Below are 24,631 nucleotides of genomic sequence, written 5' to 3' on the forward strand. Positions count from 1 at the left end.
GAAAACACTAGAAAGTATAGGAATAGAAGGATCGTCACTAAAAATAATAAACAGTATCTATCTAAAACCATCAGCAAACATCATCTGCAATGCGGATAAACTAGATGCATTCCTAATAAGATCAGGAGTGAAACAAGGATGCCCCTTATCACCTTTATTATTCAATATTGTACTAGAAACACTAGCAGTAGCAGTTAGAGGAGAAAAAGAAATTGAGGGTATTAAAATTGGCAATGAGTATACCAAGCTATCACTCTTTGCAGATGACATGATGATCTACTTAATGAATCCTAGAGAATCATCTAAAAAGCTAGTGGAAATAATCAACAACTTTATCAAAGTGGCAGGATACAATATAATCCCACATAAGTCATCAGCATTTCTATATACCTCCGACACATCTCAGCAGCAGGAATTAGAAAGAGAAATTCCATTCAAAATCACCCTAGACAATATAAAATACTTAGGAATCTATCTACCGAGACAAGCACAGGAACTATATGAACACAATTACAAAGGACTTCCCACAAAACTAAAACTAGATTTGAGCAATTGGAAAAATATTGATTGCTCATGGATAGGACGAGCTAATATAATAAAAATGACCATCCTACCCTAACTTATCTATCTATTTAGTGCTACACCCATTGAACTTCCAAAAAACTTTTTTACTAAACTAGAAAAAAACATAACAAAGTTCATTTGGAAGAACAAAAGACCAAGGATATCCAGGGAAATAATGAAAAAAAAATACAAAGGAAGCTGGCCTGGCAGTCCCAGATCTCAAACTATACTATAAAGCAGTAGTCATCAAAACAATTTGGTACTGGCTAAGAGACAGAAAGGAGGATCAGTGGAATAGACTTGGGGTAAGTGACCTCAGCAAGACAGTATGTGACAAACCAAAAGACCCCAGCTTTGGGGACAAAAATCCACTCTTTGACAAAAGCTGCTGGGAAAACTGGAAGACACTGTGGGAGAGATTAGGTTTGGATCAACACCTCACACCCTATACCAAGGTAAATTCAGACTGGGTGAATGACTTGAACATAACGAAGGAAACTATAAGTAAATTAGGTGAACACAGAATACTATACATGTCAGACCTTTGAGAAGGGAAAGATTTTAAAACTAAACATGACATAAAAAGAGCCAAAAAATGTAAAATAAAAAAACTACATCAAATTAAAAAGTTTTAGTACAAACAAAACCAATGTAACCAAAATCAGAAGGGAAGCAACAAATTGAGAAACAATCTTCATAACAAAAAACACTGAGAAAGGTTTAATTACTCAAATTTACAAAGAGCTAAATCAATTGTACAAAAAATCAAGCCATTCTCCAACTGATAAATGGGCAAGGGACAAGAATAGGCAGTTTTCAGTTAAAGAAATCAAAACTCTTAATAAGCACATGAAAAAGTGTTCTAAATATCTGATAATCAGAGAGATGTAAATCAAAACAACTCTGAAGTACCACCTCTCCCCAAGCATATTGGCTAACATGACAGCAATCGAAAGTAATGAATGTTGGAGAGGATGTGGCAAAGTCGGGACATTAATTCATTGCTAGTGGAGTTATGGATTGATCCAACCATTCTGGAGGGCAGTTTGGAACTATGACCAAAGGGCGATAAAAGACTGTCTGCCCTTTGACCCAGCCATAGCACTGCTGGGTTTGTACCCCAAAGAGATAATAAGGAAAAAGACTTGTACAAGAATATTCATAGCTGTTCTCTTTGTGGTGGCCAAAAATTGGAAAATGAGAGGATGCCCTTCAATTGGGGAATGGCTGAACAAATTGTGGTATATGTTGGTGATAGAATACTATTGTGCTAAAAGGAATAATAAAGTGGAGGAATTCCATGGAGACTGGAACAACCTCCAGGAAGTGATGCAGAGCGAAAGGAGCAGAACCAGGAAAACATTGTACACAGAGACTGATACACTGTGCTACAATCGAAGGTAATGGACTTCTCTATTAGGGACAATGCAATGTCTCTGAACAATCTGCAGGGATCTAAAAAAACACTATCCACAAGCAGAGGATAAACTGTGGGAGTAAAAACACCGATGAAAAGCAACTGCTTAACTACAGGGATTGAGGGGATATGATTGAGGAGAGACTCTAAATGAACAACCTAATGCAAATACCAACAACATGGAAATGAGTTTGGATCGAGGACACATGTGATACCTAGAGGAATCATGCATCACCTATGGGAGGGGTGATGGGGGGGGGGGGTAGGAAAAGAAAATGATCTTTGTTTCTAATGAATAATGTTTGAAAATGACCAAATAAAATAATGTTTAAAAGGAAAAAAACTGCATAATTACATAACTAGAAAAAAATAAAAGACTGACTACCTTTTGACCCAGCCATAGAACTTCTGGATTTGTACCCCAAAGAGATAATAAGGAAAAAGACATGTACAAGAATATTCATAGCTGTGCTCTTTGTGGTGGCAAAAAACTGGAAAATGAAGGGATGCCCTTCAATTGGGGAATGGCTGAACAAATTGTGGTATATGTTGGTGACAGAATACTATTGTGCTCAAAGGAATAATAAAGTGGAGGAATTCCATGGGAACTGGAACAACCTCCAGGAAGTGATGAGGAGCAAAAGGTGTAGAACCAGAACATATTGTACACAGAGACTGATACACTGTGGTACAATCAAACATAATGGACTTCCCCATTAGTGTCAGTGCAATGTCCCTGAACAACCTGCAGGGATCTATGAGAAAAAACACTATCCACAAGCAGAGGACAAACAGTGGGAACAAAAACACTGAAAGGCAACTGCTTGTCTACAGGGGCCGAGAGGATATGATTGGGGATGTAGACTCTAAATGAACATCCTAGCCCAAATACCAACAACACGGAAATGGGTTCAGATCAAGGACACATGTGATACCCAGTGGAATTGTTCATCAGCTATGGGAGGGGTGATGGGAGGGGAGGGAGGAAAATAAAATTATTTTTGTATTCAATGAATAATATTTGAAATTGACCAAATAAAACTAATGTTTAAAATCGAAAAATAAAATAAAATAAAATAATTCAGCAAGGCAAAAAAAAAAAACAAACACCGTCTAGTTGCCAGAAAAAATTAAAATACAAAGATCAGAAATTGTACTACTGATGTTAATAATTTTGTTACTGATGCTTGAAAATGGGCAAAAATAATCCAGCAAAAAAGGGTTGCAACAACACTTCCCAAATGCCAAAAAGATGTCAAAATCGAAAAGCACCACTTTTAAAATAATAAAAGTCATTTAGGAACTGCTATTCCTCTTGTTCTCTTGCATCTGGGTTGCATACTCAAAATCCAGGAAGGATGGACAAAGCTCTGAAAAGCTTTTAATACAGAAAATAGAAGCGAGGTAGTTTTAATGGTATTAAGTGCTGTGGAAACCATCTCCCTGGCAACTACATATTTTCTGTATCCATTTCATTCAGGATCTGATTTTCAAAGGCTGAAAATTCCTAAACATCTTCTTGGCAAAGAAAAAAAAATATTTGTTTGTTTTTAAAGGTCATGGAAGCCTCTCAGTTGATGGAACATTCTAATTTCACTTTAAAATAGAAGTGTGCTCTTTCTTCTTTCATTTTCCAAGCAACACCTTACTACTTTTTCATGACCTCAAAGCAGAACTGGAAGACAACCAGACAGGAGAAGGGTGGGGGTGACGGGTTGTTTTGAGGATCTGGGTGAGAGGAAAACAAAATGAAAGGAAGAGGACGTTTGGAAATCTGCTTTTTCTAATTTGCTTTTTTCCTAAACCAAAGTTCAGATTTTTCCAATTTTTATTATAAGTGATATTGTTGCCTAGCTGAACATGAAAGATAAAATAACTTTCCTCTGCATATATCTTTGCCAAAAAAAATCATTCCTATCATCAGGATTTCAAATTAGATATATATGCAGCTGCACCTAAACCTCCTATTCATATAATGTAAGCATTACCTTTAAAAAAAAGACAATGGACTTCCGGTCAAGATGGTGGCTTAGAGAAAGCTAAAGTTCAGATCTCCTGAAACCCTTCCTTACCAAACTCAAACTATATGCTCCTAGGGCACCAAAATTCAAAACAATCAACAGCATAGACCCCAAGAGTCCTTCTCCTGGACCTGGACCTGAATCAAAAGGTACGGCCCCCCTCAAAAGCCAGAACCTGAGACCACTTGGACTTAAGGGGTAGTCAGAAGGAAGGTCCTAGGACCCATCCCCCTCAACCCAGAGAGCCCAGTCCGAGGCAGCAGAGGCAACCTCAGAGCCCCACAGCCGGCTAATCTGAAGGCCACACCTTGAAAACAACCTGACCCAGTTGAGGGGGCACCCAGACAGCAGGGAAAGAGAGAGAGACAGGGGAGCTTGTAACCCCTGAGAGGAGCCCTCAGAGCTCCGGGGAGTCACAGCCCCTCCCCCTCAGAGAGCAGGGTCTTCTGGAACAACAGCAACCCTCAGGGCTGGCAAAAGGGCCTCGGGAGCCGGTTATTCTGAAGGCCACATCCTGAAAACAACCTGACCCAGTCGAGGGGACACCCACACAGCAGGGAAACAGAGAGAGACGGGGGAGCTTGTAACCCAATGGCTGGATCCTTCCATCCAAGTCTCACGAAAAAAGTCCCTGCCTCAAAGTATACTCAGTTCAACCCATGGAAAAGTTAATCTCATCAGGAGCCCTCAGAGTTCCAGGAAGCCGTGGCCCCTCCCCCCACAGATTGCTGTCGCTGGCCTGCTAAGGCACAGAAACAAGGGCCAAGCCAGGCTTAGAGTGTGGAAGTAAGGCAACTGAGAAGCATATAGAGAAGAGGGCAGTAACAGGGACACACCGGCAATTCCTGGCTTCCCCGGGAAGACAGAACAACAACTGTATAGAACGGACAATCTGCCTAGGGCTAAAACCTCTGAACATCAGACAGAGATAAGAAAAGCTAATCCTCCCCACTCAGATAGAGATGGCAAACTCCACAGAAGCACAAAAGCCCCCAAATTAAAAAAAAAAAAAAAACAAGAAGAAGGGGGCAACTTTGGACACGTTTTATGGAGCAAAAATACAAAAAACAGAAAAGATAGAAGGGGAAACACAAGCAAATGCTCCAAAACCTTCCAAAGGAAATGGAAATTCTCCACAAACCCATGAAGAATTTGAATCTGAAATGATCAAAACGATGGAAGCCTTCTGGGAGGAAAAGTGGGAAATAATGCAAAAGAAATTCACGCATCTACAAAACCAGTTTGACCAAACTGAAAAAGAAAACCAGGCTTTAAAGCAAGAACTAATGAAGCAAAGACAAAAGACCAAGAAATTAGAAGAGAACATAAAATATCTCACTGACAAAGTGACAGATTTGGAAAATAGAGGGAGAAGAGATAATTTAAGAATAATTGGACTTCCAGAAAAGCCAGAAATAAACAGCAAACTCGACATTGTAATGCAAGAGATAATCAAAACAAATTGCCCAGAGATTCTAGAACAAGGGGGAAATACAGCCACTGACAGAGCTCACAGAACACCCTCTACACTAAACCCCCAAAAGACAACTGCCAGGAATTTAATTGCCAAATTCCATAACTCTCAAACAAAAGAAAAAATCCTACAAGAAGCTAGAAAAAGACAAAGTAGATATAAAGGAATGCGAATCAGGGTCACACAAGACCTTGCAAGTTCTACTCTAAATGATCGTAAGGCATGGAACATGATCTTCAGAAAGGCAAGAGAGCTGGGTCTTCAACCAAGAATCAGCTACCCATCAAAACTGACTATATACTTCCAAGGGAAAGTATGGGCATTCAACAAAATAGAAGATTTCCAACTTTTTGCAAAGAAAAGACCAGAGCTCTGTGGAAAGTTTGATATCAAAAATCAAAGAGTATGGAATACCTGAAAAGGTAAATATGATGGAAAGGGAAAAGGAGAAAAATGTTATCATCTTCTTTTACTCAAACGCTCTTCTATAAGGACTACATCTATATTAATCTATGTATACTAACATGTGGGGAAAATGTAACGTGTAAATAGGGGGAAAAGAAAGACCAAATAGAATAATCTTTCTCACACAAAGATTCACATGGGAAGGGGAGAGTAAGAAAACTCCTAAAAGAAGGAGAAGAAGAGAGTTTTTACTTAAACCTTACTCTCAGGTAAATCAACTCTGAGAGGGAAAAACATCCAGATCCACTGGGATCTTGAATTCTATCTTACCCAACAAGGGTAGGGAGAAGGGAAAACCAAGAGGGGGAGGGGGAGAGGGAAAACAAAAGGGAAGAGAAAGGGGGGGTAAGGGGAGGGAACAAAAAGGGAGGGACTAAAAAGGGAAACATATCAAGGGAAGGGACAAGGGGGACCAATTTAAAGTAAATCACTGGACTAAAAGGTAGAGCCGAAGAAGAAAAGGTTGAGGGAAGGATATCAAAATGTCAGGGAGTACACAAATGACAGTCATAACTTTGAACGTGAATGGGATGAACTCACCCATAAAACGTAGACGAATAGCAGAATGGATTAGAATCCAAACCCCTACCATATGTTGTCTTCAAGAAACACACATGAGGCGGGTAGACACCCACAAGGTCAGAATTAAAGGATGGAGTAAGACCTTCTGGGCCTCAACTGACAGAAAGAAGGCAGGAGTGGTAATCATGATATCTGATAAAGCCAATGCAAAAATAGTCCTGATCAAAAGGGATACGGAAGGTAATTATATTTTGTGAAAAGGGACTTTAGATAATGAGGAAATGTCACTAATCAACATATATGTACCAAATAATATAGCACCCAAATTTCTAATGGAGAAACTAGGAGAATTGAAGGAAGAAATAGACAGTAAAACCATATTAGTGGGAGACTTAAACCAACCATTATCAAATTTAGATAAATCAAATCAAAAAATAAATAAGAAAGAGGTAAAAGAAGTGAATGAAATCTTAGAAAAATTAGAATTAATAGACATATGGAGAAAAATAAATAGGGATAAAAAGGAATACACCTTCTTCTCAGCACCACATGGCACATTCACAAAAATTGACCATACATTAGGTCACAGAAACATAGCCCACAAATGCAGAAAAGCAGAAATAATAAATGCAGCCTTCTCAGATCACAAGGCAATAAAAATAATGATCAGAAAAGGTACATGGAAAACCAAATCAAAAACTAATTGGAAATTAAACAATATGATACTCCAAAATCATTTAGAGAAGAAATCATAGAAACAATTAATAATTTTATCGAAGAAAATTATAATAGCGAGACATTATTTCAAACCTTTTGGGATGCAGCCAAAGCTGAAATCAGAGGTAAATTCATATCCCTGAGTGCATATATTAACAAACTAGGGAGAGCAGAGATCAATCAATTGGAAATGCAAATAAAAAAATTCAAATGCGATCAAATTAAAAATCCCCAGCAGAAAACCAAACTAGAGATCCTAAAAATTAAGGGAGAAATTAATAAAATCGAAAGTGATAGAACTATTGATTTAATAAATAAGACAAGAAGCTGGTACTTTGAAAAAACAAACAAAATAGACAAAGTACTGGTCAATCTAATTAAAAAAAGGAAGGAAGAAAAGCAAATTAACAGCATCAAAGATGAAAAGGGGGACAGCAACTCAGCTGAACAGGAAATTAAGGCAATCATTAGAAATTACTTTGCCCAATTATATGGCAATAAATACACCAATTTAGGTGATATGGATGAATATATACAAAAATACAAACTGCCTAGACTAACAGAAGAAGAAATAGAATTCTTAAATAATCCCATATAAGAAAATGAAATCCAACAAGCCATCAAAGAACTTCCTAAGAAAAAATCCCCAGGGTCTGATGGATTCACCAATGAATTCTATCAAACATTCAGAGAACAGTTAATCCCAATACTATACGAATTATTTGACATAATAAGCAAAGAGGGAGTTCTACCAAACTCCTTTTATGACACAAACATGGTACTGATTCCAAAACCAGGCAGGATAAAAACAGAGAAAGAAAACTATAGACCAATCTTCCTAATGAATATAGATGCAAAAATCTTAAATAGGATACTAGCAAAAAGACTCCAGCAAGTCATCAGAAGGGTCATCCACCATGATCAAGTAGGATTTATACCAGGGATGCAGGGCTGGTTCAATATTAGGAAAACCATCCATATAATTAACCACATCAACAAGCAAACCAACAAGAATCACATGATTATCTCAATAGACGCAGAAAAAGCATTTGATAAAATACAACACCCATTCCTATTAAAAACACTATTAAAAAGCATAGGAATAGAAGGGTCATTCCTAAAAATAATAAACAGTATTTTTCTAAAACCATCAGCTAATATCATCTTCAATGGGGATAAACTAGATGCATTCCCAATAAGATCAGGAGTGAAACAAGGATGCCCATTATCACCTCTACTATTTGACATTGTACTAGAAACACTAGCAGTAGCAATTAGAGAAGAAAAAGAAATTGAAGGCATCAAAATAGGCAAGGAGGAGACCAAGTTATCAATCTTTTCAGATGACGTGATGGTCTACTTAAAGAATCCTAGAGATTCAACCAAAAAGCTAATTGAAATAATCAACAACTTTAGCAAAGTTGCAGGATACAAAATAAATCCACATAAATCATCAGCTTTTCTATATATCTCCAACACAGCTTAGCAGCAAAAACTAGAAAGAGAAATCCCATTCAAAATCACCTTAGACAAAATAAAATACCTAGGAATCTATCTCCCAAGCCAAACACAGGAACTATATGAACACAACTACAAAACACTCCACACAACTAAAACTAGACTTGAGCAATTGGAAAAACATTAACTGCTCATGGATAGGACGAGCCAATATAATAAAAATGACCATCCTACCCAAACTTATTTATCTATTTAGTGCCATACCCATTGAACTCCCAAAATATTTCTTTACTGATTTAGAAAAAACCATAACAAAATTCATTTGGAATAACAAAAGATCAAGGATATACAGGGAATAATGAAAAAAAAAAACACATATGATGGGGGCCTTGCAGTCCCAGACCTTAAACTATATTACAAAGCAGCAGTCATCAAAACAATTTGGTACTGGCTAAGAGACAGAAAGGAAGATCAGTGGAATAGACTGGGGGAAAGTGACCTCAGCAAGACAGTATACGATAAACCCAAAGATCCCAGCTTTTGGGACAAAAATCCACTATTCGATAAAAACTGCTGGGAAAATTGGAAGACAGTATGGGAGAGATTAGGAATAGATCAACACCTCACACCCTACACCAAGATAAATTCAAAATGGGTGAATGACTTAAACATAAAGAAGAAAACCATAAGTAAATTGGGTGAACACAGAATAGTATACATGTCAGACCTTTGGGAGGGCAAAGACTTTAAAACCAAGCAAGACATAGAAGGAATCACAAAATGTAAAATAAATAATTTTGACTACATCAAATTAAAAATGTTTTGTACAAACAAAACCAATGTAACTAAAATCAGAAGGGAAACAACAAATTGGAAAAAAATCTTCATAGAAACCTCTGACAAAGGTTTAATTACTCAAATTTATAAAGAGCTAAATCAATTGTACAAAAAATCAAGCCATTCTCCAACTGATAAATGGGCAAGGGACATGGATAGGCAGTTCTCAGATAAAGAAATCAAAACTATTAATAAACACATGAAGAAGTGTTCTAAATCTCTTATAATCAGAGAGATGCAAATCAAAACAACTCTGAGGTATCACCTCACACCCAGCAGACTGGCTAGCATGATAGCAAAGGAAAGTAATGAATGCTGCAGGGGATGTGGAAAAGTAGGGACATTAATTTATTGCTGGTGGAGTTGTGAACTGATCCAACCATTCTGGAGGGCATTTTGGAACTATGCGCAAAGGGCGATAAAAGAATGTCTACCCTTTGATCCAGCCATAGCACTGCTGGGTCTGTACCCCAAAGAGATAATGGACACAAAGACTTGTACAAAAATATTCATAGCTGCGCTCTTTGTGGTGGCCCCAAACTGGAAAACGAGGGGATGCCCATCAATTGGGGAATGGCTGAACAAATTGTGGTATATGTTGGTGATGGAATACTATTGTGCTCAAAGGAATAATAAAGTGGAGGAATTCCATGGAGACTGGAACGACCTCCAGGAAGTGATGCAGAGCGAGAGGAGCAGAACCAGGAGTACATTGTACACAGAGACTAATACACTGTGGTATAATCGAACGTAATGGACTTCTCCATTAGTGGCGGTGTAATGTCCCTGAACAATCTGCAGGGATCTAGGAGAAAAAACACCATTCATAAGCAGAGGATAAATTGTGGGAGTAGAAACACCGATGAAAAGCAAGTGCTTAACTACAGATGTTGAGGGGACATGACAGAGGAGAGACACTAAACGAAACTCTAATGCAAATATTAACAACATGGCAATGGGTTCGAATCAAGAACACAGGTGATACCCAGTGGAATCACGCGTAGGCTATGGGGGGTTGGGGAGAGGAAAAGAAAACGATCTTTGTCTTTAATGAATAATGCTTGGAAATGATCAAATGAAATATTATTAAAAAAAAACCTGTTCCAAAATACCAAGAATGGTGAGTAATTTAGGAAAGGCATCTTAATTATTAGGTAGCTAGTCATTTATTATTTAATATCCACATGAGAAAAATACTAAGCATTAAGATTTTTTACACAGTTTATTAAAAATAAGTATAGAACTCTTGAAAACTACCATAGAATGTGTCTGGAGTTTGGGAAATCAAGTGACAACACAGGAAGTGAAGAATCAATGAAATATAATCAGAGATAGAATGATAATATGTGCTCCAAGCAAAAAAAGTCCTAAAAGATGAAAATACCAAAAACTATAATCTGAATATAACAAAGGGAAAAAATTTTAAGGATGGAGGAGCATCAAAGAAATACAAAATATGTAGTGTCTCTACTTTACAACCATTAGTAGACCTTAGGAGAATCTGTGAAGTTTCCAATCATATCTTCATTCATCACTCATAAGAACACAAGAGCCTGAAGATTTAATATGTTGTCCCCTTAAAAGCCCAACATTAATATGGTTTCAAGCAAGCTCAGGCAATGGTAGGATTTTTCTTCCTTAAGATTTTTGCCTGAATTGTCTGTCTAAAAGACCAGAAAACAATATATTTCTTGCAATGGATTCTAAGTTTAAAATATATAGTAGAGAGGGCTAGGGGAGAGTAGGAAGGGAGAAGAATAGAGCCAAGGGATGAAGTAGAGCTTATTTGTACATATTTAATGTTCTGTCTCTAAGACAGAGTGACCATATGTGGAAAAAATAAGAAAAATAGAAAACTGTCATAGAGAAGTTTTGATTTAAAAAATTATGCTTATGAAGTCTGCCTAAGAATAATAGTGCTCACCTGATATACATGGAATGCATTGGCAGCCTTTCCCCGAAGAAAAACGGAAGGAATCCAGACATTTATCAAAGCTCGATTTGATCTAACCAAAATAAAGAGAGAAAATGGTCAAAATAGGTTACTGTCACTCATTGTTTTAATATAATGAAACTAATCCAACTAATTTCATCTTTAACTTAAAACACTGAGAGAAAGCAATTTATAACAATGTATGCTTTTATTTAAAACTGAGTAAGAAACTATTTCAGTCTAATGTGTCAGTCTATAAACTATCTTCAGGAGAAAGTTGGCTTTAAAAGAAGTTTTTTTCCTCCACTAATGGATAGATCCAAATTACAGCTGAGCAGACGGCATTATAAGCATTGGGAACAATTCAAGATCAATTGTGTCTTAACCATAAAAACAGGATTACATGGCTGTGGAGGTACCAGACCCCTCCTGCTCATTAAAGCTGTTGTAATGGTAAATGCATTTTCAAGTGTGTTCTCTCTAAAGAGCAGCTCATAAAAATTCTCTAACTCTTGCACTTAGAGCACAATTTGAGATGTTTACTATGGAAGCATTTGTGATACAATGTTCTCTCAATCTCTAGAGTAAAAAGCATTTTATTTTAACCAGGAAAACAACATTTGAACTAATAGTTATCTCCTGAGGCAGGATTTCATCTAAGCTTAGCTCTAAAGTAGTGACCCTCTCCAGAAAGAAAATAAGACTTATTGATCACATCTCTAATACTCAAAGCACAAGCCTGCATTTTAGAGTCTCCAAATCAAGTTTGTATATCTAATGAAATTTCTTTTATAAAAGTCAGAATAATTGTTCAAGTGCCCAGAGCCTCCTCCTTTAATTTCCCTATGAAGGGATTTCAGGACATAACTAACTTGGACTTCTTTTTATTAACATAGAAAGTTGCAGTCAGAAAGACATTCTAGTATCTTCTTTAAAGATCAACTTAAAGTTCATAAATAGCTATAAGTAATACAGATTTTATGTCAAATAGACTTGCTTCATATTACAGAATCCTGATCTATCATGGATTCCATAGCAGGAATCTGCAGATTCCAGCAGTAAAGTATATATAAACTTCTACTAACATTAAAGAGTTTTTAATCAACCTCTCTACAATTACTTTTTACTGTAAAGCAGGCTCTATTTATCAATTTTTAGGAAACTTCATACCCACACAACCTATTCTTTACCATTAAATCTATTGGCTCCTCTCACTTCACTTTATCTAGAATAATCACTGTTTCCTGGCTACATTTAAGTGACTGCTAAACTTTTGACTGCATGGATAAAAATCAATACTACCCACATACTCTGGACTCTCTCATTTTCTTAATTTTTTTACTCTTACTATGGATTACTTCAGTCTTCTACTCTTTTCAATCTTGCTCCAGGACATAAGAGCTCTGTTGAAGAAAGTCTCAGAGTTGCAAATAACTGGCCTAGTACAAATCCATGTTGTCTATCTTCAAATAGGCCATTCTTGATGTAATTGGTTACACATTCTCTGCATCTTTCTTCATCCCTTTCATACTTCTATGCTATCCTTTACATACAATATTCTCTCTTAATTTCATTTGTTTTTCTTCATTAAATCCTTATTATGTGACTTCAAATGTACAAAGAAACTTTCCTATGGGGAAAAGAGTTTTATTTTTTTCTACCACATATTTTTACTTATTTTTCTCTTATTTATTTACAGCCCATCCTTTTGACCATTCTTCTCACTTCTACATACCTTTTTACACAGCTGATGTTTATGACCCACTCCATAATAAAACTCTCTCTCTTCCTTCTGACTCTACAATATCGTACATTAATTTCTGTCTGATCCTTTTGGGCACTCTTTTCTAATTCCCTACCTCTAACTACAAACATTCCCACAGGGTTCACACAGAAACTCTTTGCTCTTTATCTGTCTCCAATTGCTCTCATGACTTCAATTATCTCCCATTTGGATAATATTCCAATTTAAATCTCCAACCCTAACATATTCCCTAACCTAGTTCCATAGCACCAATTTCTCACTTGAAACACCATCATTTCAAGCCCAATGTGTCTCAAAACCAAATCCATCAAGGTCTCTGCTTCCTTATCCCTTCTCCAAACTTTCCTGTATACAGGTCATAATAATTTCTCTAAAAATACCACTTTTATTATATAATTCTCTTGTTAGAAAATCCTTATTTTCAAATTAGAATAACTATCTATAACTGGGTCAGAGATTTTAAACTGAAAGCTAACTTAGAGGTCAACCTCCCCAGCACCCAGAACAGTATATTTTAAAAGCTTCCATTCTCTACATATATAAGCACACAGATTCATGTGGGGAAAATAAAGAAGTACTAGTTGTTGATATCCTCCAATATTTCAAAATACTATCAATAGTAATTGGAGAAGATAAGTTTCTCCAATATAAATTTTCATGAAAATAGTACCAACCAAACTTCAAGGTCAATTCTCTTAAACAAAAGAAAATTTCACGATTTTCACAAAATTTCACAAAATTCACAAATCAGAAATTATTATCATGATAACTACTATATAAACTACTAATCCATCATGTCTATCATAAGTAACAATGAGTGGCTAAAGAATAGTGATCCTTGATGTAAGTTAACATTTTTTTTCTTAAATAGATCATGAAACAAATTGAACTAAATTTGTTCCTCAAACCAAACAAGTGGATAAAAAAAGGACAAGTTAATTTTTTTTACTTCAATGTTTATGTAAATTTTAAGCATGATGAAGTTAGGATGGCATCAGTTTACCACAGCTTTTTATTTCTAATTCAATGAGTATAATTTTTTTCAGTGATCTAATCATTATACTAACTACTCTGAGTAATCTTTTTCACCTTATTTAAATAGCTCCTTACATCCAAACTATTCCACAAAGACTATCTAGATTGACCAGAAGGGAAATAATAATTTTCCTTAATCACCCGACTACTACTCTTCTTTTTTGCACAAAGATGCAATTAACTCTAGTATCTTAATTTTAAAAAATTTACTGAGTGCCATTTTTGTAACTAGCAATCCAATGTCTCAACTAGTATCATTAATTGGTCCTGAAAAATGGTACACAGTAATAATGTTATAAATGGGCAATCAATCAAACTGTTATATTGGGGTTTTGCAACTTTAAAATGTACTGATGATACCATTAAAAGTTTTCATAGTCCTCCCCATTTCCTGCCAGCTATACTACCTTCAAACTTCTTTGGAACCCTCTATCATGCCTTCTATCCCTAGGAAACTCATCATTCAGAAATGTCATTATCCTGCAAATTTGAATCTGCCTGGTATTCACATTCATCACTACCTACTGCCCTTCTGATCGGACCTTCTGGAAGACAGGGCCAAAGGCTCCAGGGCCTCTATTTAAAGAAGGGGACTCAGCACAATCTCTCCCCATTTCTTAAAAGCTAAACTCCTTTAAACTTCTACATCTCCATCATGTCCCTAATTCGAGCAACCTTCCCATCCTCCAATACTTTTGCCTTCCTTTACAGGTTCCTTTCTTGTGTTATCTTCTCATATTAGATTGTAAATCCCTCAAAGGCAGACACTCTTTGTTTTTATTTGTATTCATATTCCCAGGGCTTAGCACAGTACCTAAAATACAATAAGCAATTAACAACTGTTTACAGAAACAAATATTTACAGACTGATTATAGTCAGTCTAACTGTGGGTATCCCACAGAGTCCTGAACTCTCTTCTCTTCTCTTCTCCTTTTATACTATTTCATTTGGTGATATCTACAACTCATATAGATTCAATTATGCATCTATGTTGTTGAGTCTCAAATCTACTTATCCATGCCAGACTTCTCTAATGATTTCCAGTCTCACATCTCAAACTGCCTTTCAGACATCTGCACATCGATGTCTCATAAACATTTTAAATTAATGTGTCCAAAACAGAACTTATTACCTTTATCCTAGATTCTTCCTAACTGTTCTATTTTTGTAAATGGTACCATTATCCTCATCATCCAAGTTCTCAATTTAATGGTTTTCTTCAACTTCTTCACCATCTCACCACCCATATCCATCCATCCTGTTAATCTTATCTTCACCCATCTCTCATGTATATCCTCTTCTCTCTTGACACTTCCAGTTCTTTAATAGAAGTCCTTATCACCTCATACCTGGATTACTGGAATATCAGGCCAGTCTATTAGTTGGTTTGCCTGTCACAAGATTCTCCCACTGAACTGCCAAACTGATCTTCCTAAAGAACAGATTTGACCATTGTAAAAATAATAAGCAATGAATTGATTATGGATATTAACTGATTAGATATTCTGCTTGCTGTGCTCACAATGTATCTTTAGTTTATATAAGTGAAGTGAAGCTCATAAGTGAAGTTCTCTTCAGGGACAGGTACAAAGACACTAAGGAGACTCTTATTATACAAAAACAAACTATTTACATTGATCCTTTCTGATGTGACTAACTCAAATTTTCCCTATTCTACAATAAAGTAACACTATCATCTTTATATGATGTATATAATTCTTAACTTTGTCTGCAAGTTATAAAAATAACAAAGGCCAGCTGGCTGAGCCTCAGCAAGAACCAAGTTAGGACTTTGAGCCTGAGCACACTCAGAGTCCAAACCAAAGACCTGGTCTTTCTTTGGTCTTCCCAGAGATAAAACAATTTATGAAACACCAATGGACAGTCACTAGTGTTTCCTGAATTGGAAAAGGAAAACACTTAGCTCCTTCATGCTTTTCTGCCCTTTCCTTCTATGTCAGGACAGTAAGGAGAGAAAAGATGTCATCTACTTCCAGCACTCTAAGAGAGCCATAGTCACTCCCCTAGAGCAAATGCCAACTATCTCAGAACAGCCATACCCAGAGAGAGTAACTGCCACAGAAAAACCATTACACCTCCCAAATACACTGTCAACATTTGAAACTGACATTCTGTCTCAGATCTGTTTCAAATTCCAATTCTTTCTCAAGCCAGCTTCTTCACTTCTTACCTCTAAACTGATCTAACAAGACTTAATTTCTAATATCATCCTTAAACCATGTCACTCTTCCACTAAACAATGGTTCCCTGTTACTTCCAGGATTGAGTATAAAATCCTCTGTTTGGCATTTGAAGTCCTTCATGGCCTTTATGCTCTAACTTTCTTTTTACCCTTTATATTCCTCCATATAGTCTTTGATCCAATGACAGTGAACTCCTTGATATTGTAAAAAAGGAATTTGCCAAGAACAAGGGAGACCTGAAAAAGTTGAGGAAAATGTGTCTGGAGGGCAATGGAACATTCAGGAACTGGCTGGGGAAGAGAGAGTTTCATGGAAGATTCAAGAAGGAGAAACTGTTGGCCAGAGGGAGTTTCTGGTCAGTCTCTTATCTAAGACTCTGGGAAGGAGCTGGTTAGGAGAATTTCTCTTCTAATACCATTTTGCCTGGCTGAGCTGAATGAAAGTATTTTGCTCTAAACTGAAGATCACTCTAGATTGAATTTTCCCTTAGGGGAACTATATTCCTTGAAAGACAGTTTTGATCCACCATCAAAAAGTGGCCATAAGAAATAGTTAGCAGGGATCTCCCTTTGTCCCTCTGCCCTCTACCCTCTACTCTCTCTCTTCTTTTCAAGAAATAAATTAGATAATTTAGATTAGAGAAGAACTGTCTCAAAGTTTGTGTAATAGGTGGGAGGATTTTCAAATAAAAAAAGAAGGCTGGGAGGGGTTGATTCACTGTCTGGTCAGGTCAGAATTGACTCCATTAAAAGTTGTCCAGCTTAGTGGAGGAAGAGGGAAGGTGCTACTCAGAAATCAGTCCCCAACAGCAGCTGATTTTCTGGTCCCAGAATCTTTCAAGTCCCCTCCTTTTTTCTCTCTCTATTACAATTTACCACAAATAAGATATTCGGATCTCCTGATTTCCATATGTAGGCATTTTTACTGGTTGTCTTCCATAATGAGAATGTTCTTCCTCTTTATTTCTATCTCCAGGCTTCTTTGACTTCCTTCAAGCCCCAGCTAAAATTCCATCTTTTCCAGGAAGCCTTTTCTGATCCCCTTTAATACTAGAGCCCCCTCATTGTTGATTATTTCCAATTTATCTTGTACATAGCTTGATCATATACAATTGTTTCCCATAAAAGACTAAGAGCTCCTTGAGAGCAAGGATTATCTTGCCTTTCTTGTATCCCCAAAATTTGGTCAAATACCTGGCACATAGTAAGGACTCAATATCATTCTTCCTGATATTCAGTTATTCCTTATGGCATTATGCTTAATGATTATACATATGTAGCTTCCCTCCTCCTTCTTTTAAATAGATTTTCAAAAAACCAGGCAAGTATATTTTTACTAAATTCTAGCTAGAGATATAGGGCACCTAACATGAGCTCATCACTCCTATGATCCAAAGTCATTGTCCAAAGGTCAAAATACCCTTCTCATTCACTATCTTGTTAAACAGATGGACTTTTCCAATTCTGCCACAGTCTTCTAACAGTCTCTCCCAGCAATAAAAAAAAATATTACTTGTGCTCCTATGGATTTCAGTTTCTTCTTCAAGACTTCATATTCCTTTGCATTCTCTAGAAGCTTTCAGACAATACCATTTGTGTCATCATGAATGATCAGAAAGGAGTCATCATTCACTTTGATCAGTCTTAGTGGTTTTCTATCATCTTGTCAATATAAGACCCAGGAATATGAGAGTTCTCTGAGCCAGACTGCAAAATAGTTACCTCATAATCCATCAGCAAGGAGGCCCTTATTACTTCCCATCACAATAATATAGCATCTGGCATCGTTGGTTGAAGGCCAAACAGTTGCTTTTTTCCTTAGAAGGTCCAATGTCCTCATGTTTGGGAAGAGACTCATACTGATTTCTTAGGCTCCAAACATTCAGAGGTTCTTCCCTTTCTCATCTCATCTTCTACTCTTCAACTTCAGAACTTCTTCTTTAGAGACTTTTTTCCTCTGAATCTTTCCTTCCATTTTTTAAAGGAACAATTCATTTTCCATAATAACTCTACAGAATGTAGAAACATTCCTCAAGCCTCTTTTTCTTTGAGTTTAGGAGGGAAATGAGCCTGCTCTTTGGCTTATAGATACAAGTTATTTGATCATGACTAAAAATTAACATTAAACATTCTATGAAGATGACTGCAAAATTTTTCCTGTTCTGCATATTTTGTAGAAATAGATATTCAGACTTTTGTTATTTTTGCCCAACTCACAAATAAGTTATTTATCATTGATATTATGAAAGATTTTTGATCACCATTGATGGATATCTCAACCTCTTAACAATTTATCTTATGGAACTTTTGTTCATATATTTCTGTAAATTGTCCAAAAAGAATCCATACAAAGACCATATAGAATCTATTCAAGTAGGATCACTCACAAGCTAAAAGTTATACCTCTCCTTCCCTAATCTCTTCTTCTTCTCTGTTGACCTTTTCTATATACTTAGTATATTCTCACTTATAAAATCTTTATTTATGTTCACAGAGATTATAAGCTCTTTGAGGATGTTGAGGATCTCATAGAAAATAAGCTGGATGTGCCAGTATACTCAGCCTTGTGCACATTTATGGCAGGAATTATGTTATTTTGCATCTCAAAATCTGCAGTACCTCAAAAGGTTCCACAACTTATGAATGGCATTACATATACATAACACCTAGTATTTCTTTAAATGAATAGAATAACTAAGGTATCAGAGGCCTTCTTATTTTGTAGTTTAAGGATAACAATGTATCACTCAAACTCTCATCATCTTTATATGACCAGCCCATCTCTTTTTTCTAATCACATAAATATTAATAGAATCAAAATACTAAGACTATATTTGTCACTTCAAGAGACCAAGTAAAACCTTTTGAGATCCAAACAGTGATTTTTCCCCCCTTATGGTGTGATAGCTAAAAGATAAACCTGGCATTGGGTGTTAACTAAATAAAAGAATTTTTATTTTAAAGCACATCTTTAAGATGCTGAAGACTTACATTTCAAAATCTGACAAACTTTGGTCTTCAGATGTTTGACTTAAATCTCCAGGCACCTGCCATCATAAGAGGGAAAGAAAAGACGTAAGTGTTATTATGGTATATGCATAATGATGTTAGAATTCTTCATTTGAGTGATTACTGAATGTTTCACTTTAAGAATGCAGCTAAAAAGCTTTTACTGAAAAACAATAAAAGGTTTGGGAGAGCATTAGGGGGGCACACTGTAGTAATGAAAATATGCCACCAGTGAGGGATCTCAATTATCGTTATGGGGGAAAATGCTGCTAATCATATTTTGATAATCATAGGCATGTAAGAACATGTAATTTTGGAGATATAATGGGCTAATTGGAATCCTAGATGGAAGGTATTAGATGTGTGAATGAAAAATACATATAAGAAAGCAACACATAGATAGTATATAGAGATATGATACTATTGCCTACTTGGGCAAACCCCAATTTTTCCCTAATGATAACTGAGCTGTTTGATAAAATCCTTCAGAAGAGGATGAACAAAAGAAACTACTTGACATATAGGAATCCAATAAGTGCTAAGACAGTGATAACTCACAGGATTATCAGGGGAGTAGTCATGTGATGCTACCAAACAATTAATCAACAAACAGTGATTAAGTGCCCACCATGTGCCAGGCACAGTGCTAGGTACAGAGAATACAAAAACAGAAAATGAATATTTATATATGCCCAGCCCTAAAGGAACTTTGTATTTTACTAACAAAGTCCTAAAGTCAATATGAAAGTCCAGAGACAAGCAATTAATACATCTATGAACTGAGTTTCCAGATTTGGTTTGACCAACTCAAAATTTGCTAGAATTTTTTTAAAAAATAGAATAAAGGAGGAGTTGAGTAAATCAAAGAAGAAATAAAAAATGTTAACGATCATTCCTATTTCTGCTGAGAACAGATGAAAAGAAAATGGACATGCTTAAATGTGAAGGATTTAGGTTAGATATACAGATAATCTTCCTGCCAAAGGCCATTATTATACCTGGATGAATTATTGTGATAACAACAGCAGCAGCTATTACTTATGCTGCCATTGCTACTGCTACTCACAATCACATAGTGGTTTAACATTTGCAAACAGCTTTTCATTTACAATACCCTTTGCGGAAGGCAATACAAGTATGATTAACAACATTTTAATGTGAGAATGATGAATGAGAAAACTGAACTTAAAGGCTAAGTGACTTCTTCAATGTGACATGACTGTCAGAGCCAGAATTCATCCCAGACCCTCCTGAATCCAAGTCTAGCATTCATTCTACTATATCAAATAGCCTCACTGATACTACAGTCTCACCTTCCAAGAAAAACTAAAAATAGGACTAATCTAGTCATTAGTCTAGAAAAGTATTGATATAATACTCTCTAGATCCAGGCAGATAGCTTAGATTAAATTCTCAAGGGTCTGTGTTCTTCTAAGAGTCATTGTTCCTGAATTCTTAAATCGGGCTTCATCAAAAAGCACAATGTACTATAATGAGATGTTACTAGGTTGGGCCTCCTTAATCATGGCAAAGAATAAAATGATTTTAAACTTTAAAGAACTTAGGTTCAATTAAACAAAAAGACTCCCTACTATCAATTGTAATCATAGCACAGATATAGTTAATATTCTTGTTTTATAACACCAGTACTACAATAGAGTCCTACTAGGTTAAACACTAAGAACAGGGATATGACTCCATTTTAAATCAGCTCCTAAAAATCATTTTCATTTATGTTGAGAGGAGGAATAGGAGCTTTAAAAAAAAAAAGAGAGAGAGCTAAAGATCAAGGCCTTCTATCTGGTTTATAGTGGTAAGGAAGCCCTGGGCAATTTCTTTCATTTCTTGACTTCAACTTCATGATCTAGGAAATCAGGACATATTCTCTAAGGGATACTGTAAAGATTAAGGAAATAGATTTAAAAGTAAAAATCAAAAACTGTTAAGCAGCAAATACAATTACATTATTTCAAATCACTGACTCCTTTTAATGTTACCTTATTTCATATACATATACAAAAAGATTACTGCTCTGAATTAGCAAATATCATTTATAATAAAACAGAAGTAAAGAAACAGCAAAAAATGTGGTAGTATTATTGGGGATGTGTTGTTTTTAATGAGCAATATTACTTTGCAATTATAAAGAGGATTAGCAAGGATAGCTTAATCTTAAAATGCTGCAAAAATCTCTTGACAGAAATATTTTGCTCTCTTAAAACTATTTTTAGTTACATTCTAGACAGATTAAAGTAGCAGGTGACCTTCAAGTAATTCTTTAAATGAGTGTTCTCTCTGCCATCCAACTTGTAAATTTATTGTACCTACATAAGTGTCATGTTAGCTAGCTAGGAACATAATTCATGAACTCCATAACCTTCATAGAACACACCTAGATAATCACAATTGGTATTACCATATTTGTATAATTATAATTGATAAGCAGAATTATTACATGTTTTAAGGATTATTATCATCACATTGTCTAGCCAGGAATATACCTGTGGTAATGCTCAAAAATAATGATTTTACCTAGAGTATTTTTAGCAATGAAGGAAGAGAGTCAATTATAGAAAATATTAGGTTTTTACTGATGTCATTTATATGTATTCCAAATAATAAATTTCTATTAAAATATTTTCTATCTCTTTTAATCCTGGGGATCTTAAAGATATTAGTGAAACCACATTCTCTGTGGTACAGACCTCTCTTCTAAGGGAAGGAGGGATAAAGGAAGGGAGGGAGGGAGGGAGGGAGGGAAGGAATTTTGCTATCTAAAAGCTACCAAGTTCAGCCTGCAAGCCACCACCAAGGAAAAAGAGCAGGTTCCTCCCTGAAGTTAATTCCTGGTTACAACTCTCCCTCAAAATGATTTGGGGAAGTCTTGAGAGAAAAAGAGGAACAAAGAGAATTATTCTTTTTAACTTCTCTCATCCTTGATTTTACCTTCTAGCACAGTCCCAGTCTCACACTTGTCAGAAATATACTTACTTTAAGTAGTAGATTTTGTCCAGGAGAATACACATACACTTTTACTTCAAAGAAAGCAGCAACTTGAGTTTACAGATGGAGTTAGAAAGAAGGGGTCTATTTTTAGAGTTAACTATTCTGTTAGAGAATCTTTAACAGTCCTTCTACTGCTTCTATGGTCTGCATGTATTCTCAAAAATTCCTAAATCTTCCCCTTTTGTTGCAATCCAGATGGAAAATGTGAAAAGGTTCCTTCTCCCTCAAAAAGCTTAATATTAATAACAAATAGGGTTTCCTAGATGAAACAGTCTTTTACTCTACTTGGATTGTTAAATTCATTGATGAGGTTTCAGATTAGATTAGGTCAAGTCAATCAGCCTTAATTAAGGCTGATATGCCAGGAACAGCTAAGCAATGAGGATTCTGAAAAAAGAGACAGAAATAGCCCTTCCCTCAAAAAGCTAACATGCAAATGGAGAGAAATGTAAGTACTAGGTACATATAACAAATATACATGTATACATGGACAGTAATGTCAGAGGAAAATGCACTATTAGGGGAATCTGGGTAAGGCTTTCTGTAGAACTTGGGATTTAAGCAGATGTTCAAAGGAGCTAAGAATACGAAGTGAGAGGAAGACCAGTCAAGGAATGAAGTTAGCTAGTACAAAAGAATAGAAGGGAAATTGTATAAGAAACAGCAAGTAAGCCAAAGTAGCTAGATTATAGAGTATGCAGAGGGATGCAAAATGTTAAAAAAAAAAAGTCTAGGAAGGGGTCAGATTATGAAGAGATTTATATGGCAAGAGCATTTTATATTTGATCTTGAAGATAATAAAAACTGGAATTGAATCAATAGTGTGAGGGAAGTGTTATGACATGTTCAAACCCTACACTTCAGAAAAATTGCTTTGGAAGTTGTAGTTGACAGATAGGCAATGGATTCAAATGGCGACATAGTTGAGAAAGCTATTGTAATAGTCCCAGAAAGGAATATGGTCCTGAATTAAAATGACAGTTGTGTGGGGAAGAGAGGAGGGGACATAAATGAAAGATCTGGTGAAGACAAAGACAAGATTTGGTGATGGAAAGAATATATGGGCAGAGTAAAAGATCAGGATGACATGGAGGTTCCAAGCCTGAGTGATTGGACTATGAGGTTCCTTGAGAGCAGAGATTGTTTTTGTTTGGTTGTTTTTTTTTCTATTATTTCTGTGTCTAGCGCTTCATACACTGCCTGGCACAAAGTAGGCACTTACTTGATAAATGTTTTTGAAATTTAATGGGAGGATGGTGTTAACTAGTAGTGACAGGGAAGTTGAAAAGAGGGGAAATTTTGGGGGGGATCCTATTTCAAACAAATTGAGCTTGTGATGCCTATAGAATACGGAAGTCACTTAACCCCTTTGCCTAGCCAGATATCCAAAAGGCATTTGTTCAGATGAGAGTGGAGAGAGGAGAGAGAGACACAGAGAGAGAGACAGAGGCAGAGACAGAGACAGAGGCAGAGACAGAGATAGACAGAGACACAAACATATTTACATATGTTCAAAAAAAGATATAGGTACAGATCTAGATCTGGGAATTATCTACATAGAGATAAAAAAAAACTCATGGGAGCTGACAAAATCACAAAATGATCTCATTTAAAACAACTTTTATTATGAATTTGACAGACATCAATAAATATGACCATTTCCATACAGAATGAGCATAAGAAATAATAAAACTGCATATGTAAATGTGATTTCAATTATATAAAGCTTACTTTTTAAAAATAACTAACATTTACATATCATTTTAAGGCTTATACCATTTTACAAAAATTAACTCATTTTATGTTCACAATAATCCATGAAGGTAGGTGCTATTATTATCCATATTTACAAATGAGGAAACTGATGCTGAGAGAAGTTAAGTAACTTACCCAGTGTCACAGAACTGAATATTTGTTTGAGTCAGGATACAAAAGGGTCTCCCTAACCTCCAAACCTAGCATTTTACCTATTACACCATGTAACTGAAAATAATAAGAAATTTAACAAGATAATTCCAGTACTATGCACCTTATCCCTCCTAATGAACTTCCTTTTGCTATCTTATATGTATTTTACACATCTTTCATTAATGTTCTTTTCTCTTTTTTTCTTGCTTTTGGCAACATTTCTCTTCCCAACCCCGAAAAGAAAAAAAAATGTCTTTGAGATAACAAAAGATAGAAATTGTCAATGTTAAGAATGT

At 35.8% G+C, this 24,631-nt stretch overlaps 1 protein-coding gene across 4 annotated transcripts in view; it reads right to left on the reverse strand.

The window, feature by feature from the left end:
* Positions 1 to 24,631, reverse strand: part of SNX29 (sorting nexin 29) — an 825,026-nt gene that overhangs the window by 262,002 nt on the left and 538,393 nt on the right. For all 4 annotated transcript variants that reach the window (XM_056806180.1, XM_056806179.1, XM_056806182.1 and 1 more), the window contains 2 exons: positions 19,404 to 19,459; positions 11,400 to 11,481 (listed from right to left, as the gene is read on the reverse strand). In XM_056806180.1, the coding sequence (XP_056662158.1) occupies positions 11,400 to 11,481; positions 19,404 to 19,459 (138 nt within the window). The remainder of the gene's footprint in view (positions 1 to 11,399; positions 11,482 to 19,403; positions 19,460 to 24,631) is intronic.

This window comes from Monodelphis domestica, chromosome 7 (genome assembly GCF_027887165.1).
Source record: "Monodelphis domestica isolate mMonDom1 chromosome 7, mMonDom1.pri, whole genome shotgun sequence".
Taxonomy (NCBI): domain Eukaryota; kingdom Metazoa; phylum Chordata; class Mammalia; order Didelphimorphia; family Didelphidae; genus Monodelphis; species Monodelphis domestica.